Consider the following 20,548-nt stretch of genomic DNA (forward strand, 5'->3'; position numbering starts at 1 on the left):
AAAAGAGTGAAAGTGTGCAGCTTGTCGGGATTTTTCAAGCTTAATCATGCGAGACTTACTGAAAAACACATGCATCTTGTAGTTCCTGTGAAAGGCCAGATGGCTGAGAGAGCAGAGGGTGTTAGATTGGAGGCGGGGGATTAAACAAAAACAAAAAAAAAGACAGAGGCCACCAACCTGTTAATGATGCGAGAGCAACCGTTCTTATGCTTCTGCCTTTCATTGGGAGATGCTGATAATGTTGAGAGTTTGATTCCACAGAATCCAGGAGAGATGTGCTACTAGGGCACCAACACTGACTGGACAGCAATATTCAAACGAGCAAAGGACAAATGCCTTGTAGGTTGTGACTAGCTCTGATTTGACAAATCAAGACTTGGGACAACAGAGGAGGACCAATAATGGTGGTTTTGGATGCCACCTTTACGATACGGTCGGCCATGATTGATGATGAGGATCAGAAGTTAAAGAAAATAAACCTCTTCTAGTGGCCGAACATGGAAATACACTGGTGGGTTTGTTTGCCAATCCTTCCAAAACAAGAACATGAATTTTGAGATTGTCCCAGATTGAAGGTCCCAGATTCCACTTATCAAACCAACATCTCAAGAAATTCCAGATCACCAGAGAGTGATGTCAGTGATGGCTGCCGATCAGTTGTATTCTATTTCATGCAACACCTGCCCACCAGTTTTCCCAACTCTCGACACAGTTCAGGTCAGATATGGGAGGGAGCATGTGCTGGGGCAGCATGTCACTGTATCAACTTTCCACCAGAACTTCAAGAGCCTCCATCTGGCTATCCACCAGTCATATGCCTGGCCCATCCCCATCTCCTTTAGATGCTGATAAACCTGCTGCAACCACGAGGCACATGGTCAGCCCATTGGCTTCCCCCACTCATGAGGCTCCATCGCTGAGAGAATCTGGTGAGCAGGATTGGCGTCATGAAAACGAGCCGCATGTCAACATAGCTGCAGCTGACTCTCACGGACTATGCAGGTCACAAATCTCATTTAAGTCTCTCTCAGCAACTGTTTGTTGGACACAAAGTCCAACCAGCAAAAGCCAAGGATTCTCCGAAGAGAACTGGTACCAAAGTAATTAAATCTCCATCTCAGATCCCTGGTCAGAGTCCAAGTCTCACATCCTTAGACCAAGACTGGAAGCACCAGGGACCTGAAGACTCAGACTATCTTCCTGCACAGGTACCGACCAAAAACATCCTCACCACAAACAGGTACAGACGAGATAGCAGCATCCAAGATATCAATAAAAGCCTGGATCTTAGTTTTGACCCAGGAAACCCGTGATATCCAAGGGCCCCCAAAAGGATATCCAAAGTCTCTGCAAAATCAAGGTCAGAGATCTTGACATTCCCAAACAATGTACTGCAGCTTGATCTCTCTGACATCCTCCCCAAAATCCAGTCCATATAAGTGGTGAAAATGTGGAGGGCCAGTCCACACCCCTAACAAACTCCAGTTACAACTGGAAATAAGTGAGAGATGGTATCACCACATATCACATCACTCTCAGGACTAGAGTACAGTTCAGATATCAGATTGATCAGTTTTGGTGAGACCCCACAAAGACCAACAATCCTCCAGAGGACATCCTGATTCACTGAATCAAACGTTTTGCAGACACACCGGTCAGAATACTTCCAAATTTGGTTTGCAACATGAGGCCAGGGTAGGGATGCTAAATTGTCGGTCATGCCGATCACGTGAGCGGAAGCATGTCAAAATGGCTGAAGTAGTCCATTTTTTGGAAAATCGCGTAAATTCCTTGAAAAATATTCTTCTCCAGACCCACCAGTCAAAATGCTACCAAATTTGGGTCACAACATTAGGATAGGGTTCTGATGTTAAATAGCCGAGGCCATGCTGATCATGTGACTGGAAGTGTGTCAAAATGGTGGACTTAGTCAATGTTTGTGAAAAATCATGTAAATTCCTTGAAAAACCTTCCTCTCCAAACTCACCAATCAGAATGCTACCAAATTTGGGTTACAACATTAGGCCAATGCCTGGATACGCTTAGGTCCAGTGGTCCAATTTTTAATTCCATTTTCAAATCCATGTCATAAAAATTTCACCCTCCCTTCATGCCATCTTATAAGGCACTAAAGTTAAGTATAATGAATGACTAAATATGCACTCTAAGCAAAAAAACTTTTCTTTTTAAAAAAAATCTGTGACTCCTTTAAAAAAAAAACATGCAATCCCACATTGTGTGTGCAATGATGAAAAGATACACCACATCTATTTTTACAGGAAATCCAACAATCAACAAGTTCTGAAGATACATTGTTCTTTCCCATTGAGTTTAATCTGATTCCCTCATATTATAAGCATGAGAATTGTTCTTTGGCCTTCATTGCAGATATTTACACTGTTAATTTACCCCAAGCTACCGCAAGTAGACTGGGAGTGGTTTGAGCACCACCGATCTTCCTTGGAGGTGCATGATTAAAAGCAACACATTAGAGAAGTCCAAGTTTTCGTGAGAGTTTCCGATGTAGCTGTTCTTTTTGCAGCATGCCGGCATAGCCTCGAAAATTGTCCTGATCCTTTGCCCACAACTCGAAGTGCAAAAGCTTTGCCGGCCATCTGGATGACAGATGGTGTGACAATATCAACGAATTCTTCATCCCCTTAGTCACGATGTCCTGTAGTTACAACTTGCTGGAGCTTACTCAAGACTCATGGAGATGCGCAACTCAAACACACTACTAATGAACTGCTCTTATTTGTCTCCTCCACAGGAGCTGTGATGTTAAGTGTATTTTGGCTCAGAGTCCTCTCTCGCTGGGTGTACCCAAAAATGGGAACTCATCATCCTTAAACGCGTCCAATTGGAGGTTGTGCAAGCCGGTATAATTTGAGAATGCAGCGTTCTCTATAAAAAGAAAAACATGGACTACCAACACACTGTATTGCATGTAGAGTGGAGGAGCAATCGCTTCATTTTTTATGGCTCTGTAAATACTCCCCGGTCTTCATGATAGCTACATCGATCGACTCTGCCTCATTGAAGCAACTTGGTTTCTCTTTTTCCTGACAGTGCCATTGTGTAATTAAACGATCTTTTTCCTCAGCCTCAGAGTCTGCTCCGCATGCCTTGCGCATTCTAGCTCCCAGGGGATATGCTTGCACACCTATCCACACATTCGGCATGCCAGTGGACATGCTCTGCCCATGAGTGGACACTGTTCTTACCTGTCCGCACAATCTGTCCACCAGTAGACACACTTTGCACATCCATCCCCACACTCTCCCCATGAGTTGACACCTGTGTGCACACAATGCCCATCATTGAACATGATTTGCACACCCGTCCACACACAATGTCTGCCAGTGAACACAAACACACATTGCACACCTGTCTGGACACTACTTGCCAGTGGACAGGCTATACACACCTATCCACACACATGCTGCTCTTCAATGGAACACACTTTGCAGACCTTTCCAAACACTCTTCCTGCCGGTGGAGAGGTTTTGCATACCTGAATGCTGAATTTTTCACTCCATTATTTTGACCTTCAACAGAAATTCTTATGATTCCTTACACTTAAACATTGATGAGTTGAAATGTGTTTTGTTATAATTTCATCACATTGTAATTCTTCATCTAATTATCCATATTTCATTACGCTTGCCTGTACGGAATGCTTTTGCCATTTTAATGACGACTTTCATTCCTCCCCCGCACGCTGCAATGATTGCCTTTCTGTTCTAAAGGTCAATGTGCTTTAAGGTAACCAGAGTTTTGGGTAACAGGAAGCATACTGGGACTTTATCAGTTGGATGAGTAACTTAATGCACCAAATGGCTTACACAACTTAAATCTGGTCTTTCCGGAGGCAACCGGGGCTGACTAAATGGTTTGCTGAGGTGTGCAAATCCCTTTCTTCTAAAAGATGCAATTTGTTTGAGATGCAACCAGGAATCTCTAATCTCTGTCAACATTTCTTGAATTGAAGCTTCAACATCAGCACAAAATGGCTCTCTCTCTCTCTCTGTCTCTGTCTCTCTGTCTCTTTCTCCAATAACAATACTTTCATCGCAATGATCTTAAGGACCCACTGGACACCTTTTCTTGCGTTCTATGCATAAGCCCCAAACGCTGCTCATTTGCAGAACCGTTTTGCGCTTCAAACCAATCGGTGGCAATGCATGAGCTCATCACTGACCCAGCCAATGGATTTGACCTCATAAATGGGCCTTGTTCCTATGTGGTTATGGTCACCTCATTAGATCATACTATATTTCATTTGAAAAGTGTCTGATTGTTTGAGTGTTTGACTTCTCTGAAATCCTGAACTGCTGGACGGTACAAACTGAACACTGATGGTTGTATATGGGGGTGCATGGGAGGTTTCAGGGGATAAAATATTATTAGCTTATCTGGAATTTAAATTCCAGATAAGGTATTGTCATCGCACATCGTCCATCCGTCCGTCTCCTATTTCAACTTCTTCGGCCAAACAGCTGGGCCAATCTGGCTGAAATTTGAGAGCAACGTTCCTCTCGTGACTGGTAACAAGGATTGCAAAGCTCATTCACGTCACGTGACTTTAAGTAGGCCAGAATGGCCGACTTAGTAAATTTCTTCAAAAATCTTTTTCTGCAGGCGACCCAGTCAGAATGCTACCAAACTTGGGTTACAACATTAGGCCAGGGTGGGGATGTTAAATTGCGGAGGTCATGCTAATCACGTGACTGGAAGTGTGTCAAAATGGCCGAAGTTGTCATATTTTATGGAACCAGAGTTGGTGTCTAAGCCACCCAATGCTCGCCTGTTTATACATTTATCGTTTTTAAAAGACAAGTCTAATAATTAATATATTTTATAAAGCATTGCAGTGAAGTATAATTATAAAGCAATATATGTATTTGTATATTGTAATCAGTAACAAGAGCGCAAGTGAGCACAATATACACCCTAACAAGAAGGTATGTACAGAATTGTGCTACTACATGGAAAACAGCATCCTGGTTGCCATGGCAACCACTTTAGATGACGAACGTATGTCGCTACACACCGTCTCCACAGTCTGTACCGATGTACCAAATATGAAACGTGAAAGTTGCAAACTTTGGGAGTTAGAGTGCGGACAGGAACTGATGGAAAACAGCATCCCGGTTGCCATGGCAACCACTTTAGATGACGAACGTATGTCGCGACACACCGTCTCCACAATCTGTACCTATGTACCAAATATGAAACATGAAAGTTGAAAACTTTGGGAGTTAGAGTGCAGACAGGAATGGATGGAAAACAGCATCCTGGTTGCCATGACAACCACTTTAGATGACGAACGTATGTCTCGACACACCGTCTCCACAGTCTGTACCTATGTACCAAATATGAAACGTGAAAGTTGAAAACTTTGTGAGTTAGAGTGGGGACAGGAATGGACGGAAACAGCATCCTGGTTGCCATGGCAACCAATTTAGATGACGAACGTATGTTGCGACACACCGTCTCCACAGTCTGCACCAAAGTACAAAATATGAAACGTGAAAGTTGAAAACTTTGGGAGTTAGAGTGCGGACAGGAACGGACGGACAGACAGACAGACGGACGGACGGACGACCGGTACCACATAATACGCCCCGATATGTATATGTGTGTATGTATATATATATATATATATATATATATATATATATATATATATATATATATATATATATATATATATATATATATATATATATATATATATATATATATATATATATATATATATATATATATATATATGTATATATATATATATATATATATATATATATATATATATATATATATATATATATATATATATATATATATATATATATATATATATATATATCGGGCGTATAAAAAATAGTGTGGTAGATAAAAACATTAGAAAGGAAACTAGAGGGGGAGCACTCGGGAGAGTGCAAAACCTCCGCCGCCAATACTACTGGGTCACTCAAGTGAACCTTATATCTTATTCATTAAATATGATGTCAACAGTGCTGACAGAGTTATAGTTCTTTTCTCCAACATTTTTTTTTTGGGGGGGGAGGGTTGGAAATCACTTAAAACATGTAGAAATGCAAAAAAAAGAAACCGAAATTTTGTTGAAAAAAAAGTTGCAAAATTTTTTTTTCTCCAACAATTTTTTTTTTTGGGGGGGGGGGGTTGGAAATCACTAAAAACATATAGAAATGCAAAAAAAAAAAATTTCTCTAACAATTTTTTTTTTGGGGGGTGGGGACCAAGTCCAAAATCTAATGGCATGATCCTTGGACCATACCTAACCCCCCCCCACCAAGTTTCGTCGAAATCCGTCGAGGAGTTTTTCCGTAATACCGTTCACAAACAAATAAACCAATGTCACCCGCAGGGTGACCCGTATCTTGCCAAAAGGTGACCACGTGTGACTTCTTTAAGGTCACACTGAGGTGAACAGAGCTGCTGTCCACCAGGAGCGACTCCTTGAGGAATATCTGCCTCCGAGAGATTCCGATGAGAATCGTTCTACAGAGTAAGGAATGAAAAATATGCGTTTGCCTCATAACGTCACCAAATGACGTCATAATGTCTCAAGCTTGACATATCTAGAAAGCACTCATCGAGGTGTTCAATTTGAGGTACTACACGATATGGTTCCTAAAACTTGACAATTTGACCTTGGGGTCAAATATGTTTGACCTCAGGCGCTAACCATGAAGGTCAAGGCCAATCACCACCAAAAATTAATCAGCTGAGCGCCAGACCATATACTACATTCTCATAAAGTTTGGAGATGATTCGATTAAAATTACTCAATAAATAAGGGTTTCGTTGACCTCCATGATTTACCGCAAAGTGACCTTGACCTTTATGTGTGCTGAAGGGTATTGTAATAATACTACGATATGTGTACCCACAAGAGTTTCCGATGAGAATTGTGCTCTACAGAGTGATATAAAGGTGAAAAATCCAATGATTCCAGACAAACAAAAAAAAAAAAAAAAAAAAAAAAAAAAAAAAAAAACTTACCAAGTAACAGATCTTGCAAAAACTTCGTTTTGGCAAGATAACAAACAAACAAACAGAAAGGGGTGAAAACAGTAACCTCCGATCTTCGATGGCGGAGGTTAAAAATAACTTGCATCAAAAAATTTAACATTTTCACGCTCACGCTGGGGGTATCGCGATAGCTCTCTGTTCTTCGAACAGGCGAGCTAAAAATCGCATAAATTCCTTTCAAAATCTTCTCCAGACCCATCAGTCAGAATGCAACTAAATTCGGGTTGCAACATTAGGCCAGATAGTAATGTTAAATAAATTGCAGAAGTCATGCAATCATGTGACTGGAAGTGTCTCAAAATGGCTGACTTTGTAAATGTTTGGAAAATCGAGTAAATTCTTTCAAAAACTTTCCTCTCCAGACCCACCAGTCAGAATGTTACTACATTTGGGTTACATTAGGCCTGGGGCCATATAAGCTACAAGTCCACTGGTCCTATTTTTTATATTCTCAGGAATTCATGTGTGGGGGTGGGGGGGGGAGCACCCCAATTATGTGAAAATGTGTATCGTACAGCCCCACTTCCGGAGGTGTTGGGAATTACAAATCATCCCATCCATATTGCTGGGGGAATTAACACCTCTGCACCAAATTTGCTCACACCACCGGTGTGTCTCCCCACTCACCCTGCCAGCGTGTCACCCAGCACACTCTGCCGGCGCCCCGCCCCACATATACCACCAGCTCACCGCCTCGCTTAGACCGCTGCCTCCCCACCCCCCTCAGACAGCTGCCCCACTCAGAACGCTGGCACCCCACCCCACTCAGAACGCTGGCACCCCACCCCACACACACCGCCAGCGCCTTGCACTGCCACTGCACACACCGCCGATGAATGGCACCACTCACACAACCGATGCCCCACCCCACACACACACTGCCACCTCCCTGCCCCGCTCCGACCGCCAGCTCAACGTCCCGCTCAGACCACCGGCTCTCCAGCCCGCGAAGACTGCTGGCACCCCGCCTCACACACTGCTCCAATCAAACTGCCGGCTCCCCACCCCACTCAAACCACATCCCTTGTCCATCGATTTGTAAATTGTGTTGTTGTTTTTATTTTTTATTTTCATAATTATGCTGTTGGAATTGTCTGTAGACAAATGCACACAAAAGCAGGTAAAACTAAAATGGCACTCGGTAGAGCGCTTACCTCCGCCAGGCTGAACAGTTTACATTTGTATCCCACAGATAGGCGTGATCTGCATCAGGACCTCAACAAAATCGAAATGCCTTGTTCTCTTCACCTACCCAACTCATGCATCAAGTTTTGTCATAACTCATCCACAACTTTTTGAAATATCATGCTATATATCGTTTTTGGCCCCAACTCTCAATGGTGAAGAATCACTTAAACCTAGATAATTAAAAAAAACATTCTTAAATCTGGATTCGGATATTCACCAAAATCTAATCAATTTTTTCTTGTCATACACCCAGCCTATCCACCAAGTTTCATCCGAATCAATCCATAACCTCTTGAGATATTGTGCTATATATCGTTTTGGCCCCATCTCTCAATGGTGAAGATGTACTCTTAAAAAAAAAACTTCAAGATTTGGATCTGCATCCAGATCCTGACCAAAAATGTGCATTGCTGTCCTTGGCTGGTCACCTACAAACACAAAAATTTCAGAACGATTGCTTCAAAACTGTGGAGAAAATTTGTGACAAATAAACAGAGATGCTAAAGACCAATATATTGGCAAAATACTTTCACCAAGTAATGAACAGAGAGGAAGACAGGGTTGAAAACATAATCTCCGTGCAACTTCAGTGGAAGAGGTAATTACAAATAAAATATTTCGTGAGTATTTAATTTGCAATCCAAGCTAATCTTGACCTTTTCTGTAATTTATGACGTTTCGGTTTTTTCATGTCAGAATCAGTTTTCCTTACAAGTCACAGATTCCGTAAATTCCATCCATTTTCTGCGATCATGAAAAATCATTGCTTTTACCCATGTAATATATCAACTCTGCACTGTTCGGTTTGGTCTCAATTTAAGGTCACATGAAAAAGGAGAGAGAGAGACAGAGAGAGAGACAGAGACAGAGACAGAGACAGAGACAGAGACAGAGACAGAGACAGAGACAGAGACAGAGACAGAGACAGAGACAGAGACAGAGACAGAGACAGAGACAGAGACAGAGACAGAGACAGAGACAGAGACAGAGAGACAGAGAGACAGAGACAGAGACAGAGAGACAGAGACAGAGAGACAGAGACAGAGAGACAGAGACAGAGAGACAGAGACAGAGAGACAGAGACAGAGAGACAGAGAGACAGAGAGACAGAGAGACAGAGACAGAGAGAGAGAGAGAGACAGAGAGAGAGACAGAGAGAGACAGAGATAGAGAGAGAGGGAGAGATAGAGAGAGAGAGAGATAGAGAGAGAGAGAGATAGAGAGAGAGAGAGAGAGAAAGAGAGAGAGAGAGACACAGACACAGACACAGAGAGAGAGAGAGAGAGAGAGAGAGAGAGAGAGACACAGAGAGACAGAGAAAGACACAGAGAGACAGAGAAAGACACAGAGAGACAGAGAGAGACAGAGAGAGACAGAGAGACACAGAGAGACAGAGACAGAGACAGAGACAGAGACAGAGACAGAGACAGAGACAGAGACAGAGACAGAGACAGAGACAGAGACAGAGACAGAGACAGAGACAGAGACAGAGAGAGAGAGAGAGAGAGAGAGAGAGAGAGAGAGAGAGAGAGAGAGAGAGAGAGAGAGAGAGAGAGAGAGAGAGAGAGAGAGAGAGAAAGACACAGAGAGACAGAGAAAGACACAGAGAGACAGAGAAAGACACAGAGAGACATAGAAACACACAGAGACACAGAGACAGAGACAGAGACAGAGACAGAGACAGAGACAGAGACAGAGAGAGAGAGAGAGAGAGAGAGAGAGAGAGAGAGAGAGAGAGAGAGAGAGAGAGAGACTTGACTTTTATTACAAAAGTATAAAAAACAATTTATAAAGGAGAACCATTTTTCATAAGGACACAAAAGTTACATATTTAAGAATACAAGGTTACATCACGATAGCAAAAGTGATCAGTCTGTAAGGCCAAAAAAAAAAAATGTTGCATTGGCGTAACCCGCCCGACCCTAAAAATTCCGCCGACCCTACGTTTTTTTTTTTGTTTTTTTGCGATCGAAAAATTTTGCCGACCCTATTTTATTGCTATTTTTGTTGTTTTGCTATCGTTTTCAAGTATCTTGTTGATTGCGATCGCGATCGCAAAAACCCGGAAGTGTTTCGGACAGAACCCGCCGACAAAAAGGGTGGTACTCGAGCCGGGGGAGATTTTGGGAGGGATTTATTAGGAAAAAAAAAAAAAAAAGATCCCGACCGACCTACCCTATTTTTCAGTGACCCGTTACGCCAATGCAACATTTTTTTTTTTTTGGCCTAATTAAGAGACCATTTTGAACAGTACAAAGTGCATCATTTGGAGCCCACACACTTTTAAAAATGCACATTTTGTTGATGAAAATGTAAAAAGAAAATTCCATTTTAATACGGGCAAAAACGGTTCCTTCAAACAAAGCCAGAAGGTTATCAGCACACCCTGAAATATTTTCAATTTTTGTTTTCCTTGTGCAATATATTGTTACGGTTGTGGAAATTCGCAAACAACCATTCAGGTTCCATAGGTAAGATATCTCTGGAAGTACATGTGTAGTTAGCCCCAAACCCGTTGTTTAGAGGGAATAAATGTGATTCATTCGAGCTGCAACGCTTTGAGATAGCCGTTTTTCTCTTCTATCTTTATTTTGAACTAACCACGCTCCAACCATCACACAACAACAACGCCAACAGCCACGATCTTTACCTTCACAACTCGCTCCCGCATACATCGCATCACCGCCATTCCAAATGGCACCATGGCCATAAACCACCACCATAAACCCTCCACCACCTTCACCTCTCTCCTTCTGCGGCCATTCCCGCACCACCTGTGAGCACCAAGAGTCGGGCTGTCCTGGGCTCGTACAAGATACGCGCCGAGCCGCGAGTACAAAATGCGGCCTTTCCGAGGAGAATTCGGATCAGGAATGCTACACGCCCACTTCTGATCCGTCCAATCAGCAAGCGGGGGGCAGTTTGGCCCCACCTCCAGGCGCGTCTGTGTGGAATCGAGATATGCAAATTGTCGGATCAGGGGAGATTCACGCCCCTTTTTCTCCATCCAATGGGCGAGCGTGACTCCGCCCCCGAGCTCATCCGGATCCGGAAATTTGCATATGGGTTCTCCTGCCGGCCTGTAAAGCGCCGAGCGCAAGGCGAATCTGGGCAGTCAGTTTGGAAGAGCGGAGTCGAGTCGGGTGGCGAGGGCGTCCTGGTGATTTTCGGCAGTCGGCTGAGGAGAATTGGGGGAAGAGTCTGAGGAGCTCGGGTCCGAGGCAAGGAAGATGGCGGTCAGCTACGAGGTAGCGGTGGAATCGCTCGTCACGGGACCCAAGCAAGCCAGCTATACTCTTTCCCCAGAGCATCAACAATTCCACCCCCTTTTTCCCCCGCGCTGAGATAGTGCGAAAAGGGGGCCCCTTTCCCACCCCACTCCAAGCGGTGCCAATGAAACCCGCGAAGGAGCACGAAGTCGGGGCACCGCCGCGCTGCCACATTTGCGGCTCAGCACGAAGACGCGGGTAGGACCCACCCGGTCTTGTGGACCTGACCGCTCCTTCAGGTCCCGTGCAAATATTGGCCCACAGGCCCCATCTGCCCCCTTGTCTTTGAGGGTGGCCTTTTCTTTTGCTTTTGAGTAAATGTGTGTCGGCGCCGTCTGTGAAGTAAAACTGTTTAAGTGTTGTCGTGTGCTCGCGGAGTCGGTAGTATCTCTGCGTCATTGTTTCTTTTGTAGCATTTGATATATGTGCATTGTTTGGCTGTATATGTGTGCTCTCCGTGTGCCGCGGAATAAATGTGCATCATGTTGAACTGTTTTCCCGTTTCGCTTCGTCTTTTCTTTAATTGAATCTCCACCTTGCTTCACGTAAAGGGTTGGTAGTGGGCTTAATACGCCCGATCATTAATCGGAACCGTCGAGGCCGACGATAACACCGCTCGGTTATCCCAATAGTACGGAACGGATCGCTTAAGCGGCCCGTGTCCGGAGTCGACCTGCGGCGAGGTGCGAGCGCCCGGTCTACCCTCCGCGTGGGTACTTAGGTAGGTCGAGTTTGGCGAACAACCCTCTCCCACGCGTGTGGCCGATTGACATGATCGTGGTGAGGCCGAAAGGCCCACCCGTGACTAGCTCCCGGCGTTAGTCCGAGAGGGTCACGACAGAATTGTCCGTCCGGTGGGCGACGTGCCGCGATTCGAGTCACGTGGCCGTTCGCACGCCGGCGGGCATGAATTCGCAACACTGGTGTCAGGAGTGGGATACGAACTCATCCCCCTCCTCGCAACACTGGTGTCAGAGAGCAGGAAACAAACTCTCCCATCTCCAGCTAAATTCAGGGGGAATCAGTCCAGGGGTGAGAGGAGCGACCCCCGATTCCCTCCAAAGTACGAGCAATTTAAATTAACCTGTTACGAGAAATAAGATGGCGTCTCAAGGCGAGCGGGAGCCGGGGGGGTATTAGAAATGGATTTTGAATGTGTAGAATCCATGGTCCAGGATGAGAACCCCGAGCAGGAAATGTTAGTTGTGCAGGAACACGAACTCCCCCAACTGAACCGAGAGCCCGAAATAGGTGTGGCGGTGGCCACGGTGTATGACACCTCCCCTCCCCCTCTCCGCCAAAATCCCCCGATCCCTGCCGAAACGGCTCACCCAAGCGCACCCGACATGGCCCAGATATTCGCCATGCTGGCAAAGATGAATACGGATGCGCAACAAATGAATGCGAACATAAACAGCAAAATGAACGAAGTGAAAACGAAAATGGATACGAATACACAACAAATGAAAAACGAAATAAAAGGCATGAACAAGCAAATGGAAACAAATGCGCAAGGAATGAAGGAAGAAATGAGAGAACTGCGGGGTGAGACGCAGAACATGGGCCGAAGCCTGCAGGTGGGCATGAAAGCAATAATAGGGGAGTGCGTAATGGCGACGCCACGTGTGGGAGCGAACGAGCTGGGAGGGGGTGCAACGGCTGTCAGGCCCGCGGTGGAGGCGGGTGAGGACAAAATAATTCGGGAGACGTGTTGGGCAAGGGTCGTGACGGAAAAAGTGACGGTGACCGAGAGGGAAAAATTCAATGGGGAGAACAAAACGTGTGAGACGAGACACGAGGTGACGACAAAGGAAATAAAAATAGTGGAGACAAGGGAGGTAAAGGGTGAAGAGGTGACCGAGTTGGCAGAGACACGGGAGATAGAGGGTGAATTGGACGGGGTTGGAGACGAACACACACACACACACACAGAGGTAGTGGAGGATAATGGGGGTGGGCTCGCAGAGCGTGTAGGAACCCAGTGCGAGCAGCGGGATGGCTTCCTCCAGGAACGAAGGGAGGGAGTATGCCCCCCTGAGGTGGATCACGACCAGGTGGGTTCGGTCATGCTTTGCGGGGTCGAGGGGAGGAGTGCTGCGAATGAGTGCACGAGGAGCTTGGGGGGTATAGAGGCCCGGGAACCCCCTGTGGGGACACAAGTCCCCAGTGTGGTTGTCCCTGTGTGTGTGTTACAAGGTGTGAGTCCGTCCCCGTGTGTAGAAGCGCCCCCATAGGTGAGTGGTGTGGTGGCAAGTGTGCCGAGATGCGTGCTTTCCAGCGCGCCGTGTGTGAGTGAAACACCGGGGGTGAGTGCCCCTGCGTGTGTGAGTGGTATGGTGTGTGCGAGGGAAATGGCATGCGTGAGTGAACGGCCGAGTGCAAGGGAGACCGTGTGTGTGAGAGAGCGGTATGTGAGGGAGATGACGGTGGGCATGTGTGAACATGCAGCCGCGTCTCCCGGTTTGAATGTCATGGAGTGGAGTGTGCGCATCGTGACACACAGGTGTGCGTGGGTGGAATGGCGACGACAACGGCGACAGAGGGACAAAAGCCGAGTAGCGGCTGTGGATGTTTTGAGCACCGTGCTGGGTTCACCCAGCAGCGAGCGCGAGGTCCATGCTGTGTAACGCACGAGGCCGCCACGTGCTCCCTTGCGGGAGTGAAGCCCGGTCCGGAAACGAGCGCGGTGAATGTTGTCGATCCCGCGACGGACAAAGTTTAGGCAGGATAACGGATTTGGACTGGATGGGTTCTCCATGCGGGCGGGTGTGTTCAGCTCCAACGGGCAGAGCACATGTGTTCGCGTGGGGAACCCCTTGAGACGTGGGTCTTGTGGTTTTTGTTTATGCGCCGGGTGACGTCATGGCTGCGTTTATGGTTGGAATCCGGCAGGAGGGTGAATCCCTGCCGGATGGTACAGTCCAAGAGGGACGAGGGACGCGAACAGCTGCCATGACATCAAACCACAGGTGCGTGGCTGTGAATTGCCGCGCTGGTGCGCAGGTTGCGAGTTACCGCGCTGGTGCTGCGCATGTGGAAAAAAAAATAAAAGGCAAGCCTCGCTTTCGGGTGAACAGGATTCCTGGGCAAGGGGTGGATGATCCCCTTGGCCTGGGCACAGGATGGAACTAGTTAGGGGGAAGGGTTAGCTTAGCTAGACCGACTTCATGGGGCAGGGGTAAGTCCTCATGGAGTCCGTGGAATGAATGTGTTAGAGGGATTGTAGCCAGATTTAGGATGGGAAATGATTTTAATGATTTGGAGACAGTGACTGACAGTGAATGTGTAGAGGGGACGTTGCTTAGCAACGTAGTGTAAAAAGGAACGTGCTGAAGTTTAAGGGATAACCTTCGGAGCATGAGTTAGGTAGGGGATTTAGTTAGAAGGATGGCAGAGTTCAGCGGTGTGTGTGTTGAAGAGTTGTGGGTTGTGAGGTGAGTACATGTGCTTGTTGAGTGAGTGAGGCCAGCGGGTCGGTGTGAATGGAGCGAATGTGGAATGCATGGTGCGATGAGTGATTGGGGGGAGGAGTGACTACCGCCCCAGGGACCCCGGGGTCAGTGTAGAGTGAGTTAGGGGGTTAGTTAAATTAACAAAAATGGAAGTCGTTTTGTTGTTGGTGGGAAAGTAGGCTCGAAACCCATTTGGAGGGGTGCAGGAGCCCTGTTGACGGGCTGGGAGCGTGGCCGCGAAAGGTGAGTATCGCTGAGTGGGTACCCCGGGCACCAGGCTAGTCGGCCGTAGTAGGCCAAGGGCCCATGGGGGGCCGGGATAGCGTAGTGGGCACGGGTGCGCCCGTATGGTGCAGGGGCCCGGGGCGCCATTAGCCGCGTGGGCAGTGTTGTGGGCACGGGTGACCCTCGGAAAGGGGCCCGGGAAGCCAGCCTACCACGTGAGCATTTCAGGGGAGTCGCCAGGGAGGGCACTCCCCGGTGTTTAGGGAGCTGGTAGGCTCGGAGGCGGTGTAGTGCCCGGGGGTGCCATCGTCGGAGATTCGGCAGAGGGTCGTGCATGCCAAGGGAGCCACGCGTCCCAGCCATGAGATCGTGTGAGGGCACGGAAAGAAAATTGGGGGGCGAGGCCCGAAATTGTAAGGACACCAACACAGGCGACGGGAATCTGGGTTTTTAGAACCAACAGTTGAAGCGAGAGGTTCTTGTTGAAAGCCCCAGGGTAGTTTAAAGGTTCATGGATAGGGTAGATTAGGAAGTGTACCCCTCCGCACCATCCATCCCTTCGCTCTCGTTGTGGGCCGCTGGACCCACTTTGGGTTAAGATCGCTGAAGTCTGGGGAGGCCATCCTGAAGCTTCGTTGGGCCTCGAAACATGACGCTAGCCCTCCCTCATTCCCCTCCGGGAAGGGAACGTAGGGGGTGGGAGTAGGCGAGGTGACAGGATAGGTTAGCCGAACAAGGACAGGAAAGGGGTTAGGGGACGATTCATAGTGGGCAAGTAAAAATAAAAACAACAAAAAATAAGTTGGGGCTAAATTGGGTTTTACAAATTAAGGGAGTGGGTATGGACAGTGACAGGCAAAGGCGATAGGTGGGAGGGAGACAGGTAGGTAGGTCCGAGCCCGCCTTCCGAGTGGCCAGCACCACCGCACTCCCTCCACCAACCTCCACTGAACGGCAAAGGCTGGCCAGCCTCATCTGCAGGCTGTGTTGCTGCAAGGCTTGTGCCGGGGCCCACTTCGTCTGCCGGCTGTGTTTGCCTGCAGCGGCCTTGTTCTGCAGGCTGTGTTGCCTGCTGCCTTTGCCATGCCATGCCCACTGCCCCTGTTCACCAGCCGACATTCAATTTTGCTTTGCCCCCCCCCCCCTTGTTCATTGCCATGTGTGCCAGGATCAGAAAGCAACAGTTTGCAAGCTGCAAGAACTGCCCTGTTGGCAGCTACAATACGGGCCTGCAGTGGCGGCCCGTGCACCGTGTTTGCGTCCATCCATTCATCCATTCATCCATCCATCCATGCATCCGTTGTGTTCATTGCGTGTGCCACTTGAGCTGGCACGGAGACTGCGTTTGTGCAGCCCATGCACCGTTGTGGTTCACTGGGTTCATTTTAAAAGGGGGAGGCCTAGGACTGCGTGTGAGCAGCCGGCCACGTTCCCTGTAACCTGCATTGCGTGAGCCAGAGACTGCATGCGAGCAGCCTGGCTCCCTGCGAACTGCTTTTCTCTTTGCAGAGTCCATTGATCCTGGGCCATGGTTTAGTGTAAAATTTGTAAGTTAAGATGTATTGTACTGTAAATATGAGTGCGCCCCCGGCATGTCTGTCTGGCGCCGGCAATTTTATTTAAGTCATCCGTGTGAGTGGGTTTGTTTAGTTAGTGACTCAGCCCTCAGGTTATTTATTTTGGGGACACGAATACCATGAATGTCGCACTCAGGAATCCTTAGGTAAAACGTACTAGGGGAGAACTACACATGATGGCACACGAGAATTTGACGACTCGGGACGAGTCTGTAAAAGGGGGAGGGGGTCGTGTTACGGTTGTGGAAATTCGCAAACCACCATTCAGGTCCCATAGGTGAGATATCTCTGTAAGTACATGTGTAGTTAGCCCCAAACCCGTTGTTTAGAGGGAATAAATGTGATTCATTCGGGCTGCGACGCTTTGAGATAGCCGTTTTTACGTTCTATTCTTTATTTTGAACCAACCACGCTCCAAAGAGTCACACAACAACAACAACGCCAACAGCCACGATCTTTACCTTCACAACTCGCTCCCGCAAACATCACATCACCACCATTCCAAACGGCACCATGGCCATAAACCACCACCATAAACCCTCCACCACCTTCACCTCTCTCCTTCTGCGGCCATTCCCGCACCACCTGTGAGCACCGAGCGTCGGGCTGTCCTGGGCTCGTACAAGATACGCGCCAAGCCGCGAGTGCAAAATGCGGCCTTTCCGAGGAGAATTCGGATCAGGAATGCTACACGCCCACTTCTGATCCGTCCAATCAGCAAGCGCGGGGCGGTTTGGCCCCACCTCCAGGCGCGTCTGTGTGGAATCGAGATATGCAAATTCTAGGATCAGGGGAGATTCACGCCCCTTTTTCTCCGTCCAATGGGCGAGTGTGACTCCGCCCCCGAGCTCATGCGGATCCGGAAATTTGCATATGGGTTCTCCTGCCGGCCGATAAAGCGCCGAGCGCAAGGCGAATCTGGGCACAGTCAGTTTGGAAGAGCGGAGTGGAGTCGGGTGGCGAGGGCGTCCCGGTGGTTTTCGGCAGTCGGCTGAGGAGAATTGGGGGAAGAGTCCGAGGAGCTCGGGTCTGAGGCAAGGAAGACTGCGGTCGGCGACGAGGTCGCGGTGGAATCGCTCGTCACGGGACCCAAGCAAGCCAGCTATACTCTTTCCCCAGAGCATCAACAATTCCCGCCCCCCCCCCATTTTCCCCTGCGCTGAGATAGTGCGAAAAGGGGGCCCCGTTTCCACCCCACTCCAAGCGGTGCCAACGAAACCGGCGAAGGAGCACGAAGTCGGGGCACCGCCGCGCTGCCACATTTGCGGCTCAGCACGAAGACGCGGGTAGGACCCACCCGGTCTCGCGGACATGACCGCTCCTTCAGGTCCCGCGCAAATATTGGCCCACAGGCCCCGTCTGCCCCCTTGTCGTTGAGGGTGGCCTTTTCTTTTGCTTTCGAGTAAATGTATGTCGGCGCCGTCTGTGAAGTAAAACTGTTTCATTGTTGCCGTGTGCTCGCGTCGTCGGTAGTATCTCTGCGTCATTGTTTCTTTTGTAGCATTTGATATATGTGCATTCTGTTTGGCTGTATATGTGTGCTCTCCGTGTGCCGCGGAATAAATGTGCATCATGTTGAACTGTTTTCCCGTTTCGCTTCGTCTTTTCTTTAATTGAATCTCCATCTTGCTTCACGTAAAGGGTTGGTAGTGGGCTTAATACGCCCGATAATTAATCGGAACCGTCCAGGTCGACGATAACACCGCTCGGTTATCCCGATAGTGCGGAACGGATCGCTTAAGCGGCCCGTGTCCGGAGTCTACCTGCGGCGAGGTGCGATCGCCCAGTCTACCCTCCGCGTGGGTACTTAGGTAGGTCGAGTTTGGCAAACAACCCTATCCCACGTGGGTGGCCGATTGGCACGATCGTGCTGAGGCCGAAAGGCCCACCCATGACTAGCTCCCGGCGTTAATCCGAGAGGGTCATGACAGAATTGTCCGTCCGGTGGGTGACGTGCCGCGATTCGAGTCACGTGGCCGTTCGCACGCCGGCGGGCGCGAATTCGCAACAATATCGACTACTTTGCTGTGGCAACGAGAAAGTTGGCCAAAATCACTTCCAGTGGATGCGTTTTGGATTCAAAGCCAAAAATAAAAACTTATAAAGTGAAGTTCAAAGAAAGCATGGAGCACAATTCACAAAGCAAACCAAACAAAAGGGATCAAGCGTGCACATTCAACACAAGCATGTGACAAGGTCTCGTGAGTTCCACAGAAGGGACATTGGTCAGGTATTTCAGAGGAGAAAACATGCAGGAGTTTATTGGTCGGTAATACCCAATGTGCCAGCCTCCAAGACAGGTCAGCAGTTTTCTTTGGAATAAGAACATGGTAAAAGGTTTTCCAGTTAGGTTGGAAAGGGTATTCTGGAGGCAAGTAGTTGTGCCACTTCCTTGACTGCCAAGTTCCTAAAGAAGGTCGAATTGCTTTCACACAGGCCGGGTAAATGTGACGTTTCCTCACACCTACTTGTGGTTCCAAAATGTGGTTCCTACATTCCAAAATGTATTCTTGGTAAATGTTTTACAATTGAACCGGAAATCATGACAGTGGGAGTGAGTACGAGATTTGGGAAGAGAGGATTTGATTCGCGAACAGTTGAGCCATCGCCAGTGCGAGGAGATCTCTCCCAGTGTACCTTAACTCTCCGGTACACCTGAAGTACTTCACATAATAAAAAAAAAATACTTGGCGGTAGGATCGTATGCCAACCTTGGTTGCTAGTGCAACAGCACTCAACCATCTCGTGTTGTCAATCATTAAATCAGAAATGCAATGGACACCGTTCTGAATAAAATGATCGATAAAAGAACGCTCCGTTGTTATTCTTTTAAAAAGAGAGTGGTGAAACAGAGGTTCCTTCAAAAACATATCTTTGGTGTAGGAAAGATAATCACGGTCAACTATAAAAACATGCCAAGCATTTGAAATGCTATTATAAAAAGGTGGAAGCAAGGACAAATCAATACATTTCAGATTCATTAAAAATAATCCTGATGAAAAGTCAAGCATACCAGCTTGACGAAGGATGAGAAGGGCGGCGGACCTCCAGACTAAGTCCGACGGACGGTAGAGAAGCCGCCAGATTGAGGCGATGCCGAAGGCCATTGCCCTACACACGATGTCCGCAAGACCCTGTCCACCTTCCTCCAATGGAAGATTCAGGATCTGTGGACGAAGCCAGTGTTTTCCACTCCAGAAAAAATTTGTAAAGGTTTTCTGTATGTTCAACAAAAATGTTCAGGAGGTGGTATGGCTTTGATCCTGTGCCACAATAGAGATGCTGCTGAATTGATGATGACCAGGACTCGGCCTTGATAAGAGAGCAAAGTCAGTAAGCCTTTCCATTTCAGCAGCTTTTGTTCGAGGGCTTCAGCGAGACCCTCCCAATTCTTTGCTTGCGTTGCTGCATCACCGATGAAAATGCCAAGGTACTTTATTCCGTTGTTCGACCAGGTGAGGCGTTCCGGAAGAACAGGCATGGGCAGCTGGCATGGGCCGATCCACAGTGCCTGGCACTTGTTCCAGTTTATTGCAGCTGAAGAAGCCAAACCATAATAGTTCAAACAGTCCACCAGTTTCTTGATCTCCTTGCTTGTGCGTACATTGACACAAATATCATCAGCATAGGCAGAAACTTTCACAGGTTTTACTTGCAGCTTTGTGAAACCAGTTAAGAAGCAGCGAACTTTGATTAGGAAAGGCTCGAGAGTAAGAGAGTACAAAATGCCAGACAAAGGATATCCTTGGTGGATACCCCTTCCAACCTTTACAAG

General features: G+C 47.7%; 1 protein-coding gene across 12 annotated transcripts in view; it reads right to left on the reverse strand.

Moving 5' to 3' along the window:
• The window catches only part of LOC147011040 (uncharacterized), a 73,456-nt gene that overhangs the window by 13,740 nt on the left and 39,168 nt on the right, over positions 1-20,548 (reverse strand). For 2 of the 12 annotated variants that reach the window (XR_015052357.1, XM_085859452.1), the window contains exon 2: positions 3,225-3,297. The exons of 9 other annotated variants lie outside the window; for them this stretch is intronic. Coding sequence is in view for 1 of the 3 variants with exons in the window: in XM_085859452.1 (XP_085715578.1) it covers positions 3,225-3,297 (73 nt within the window). In the remaining 2 variants the exon portion in view is untranslated. Of the gene's footprint in view, positions 1-3,224; positions 3,298-20,548 lie in introns of those variants that run through there. One more of the 12 variants, XR_015052362.1, reaches the window with a different exon arrangement.

The sequence above is a fragment of the Eptatretus burgeri genome, chromosome 16 (genome assembly GCF_056783735.1).
Source record: "Eptatretus burgeri isolate ZD-2024b chromosome 16, Ebu_testis_v1, whole genome shotgun sequence".
Lineage (NCBI taxonomy): Eukaryota > Metazoa > Chordata > Myxini > Myxiniformes > Myxinidae > Eptatretus > Eptatretus burgeri.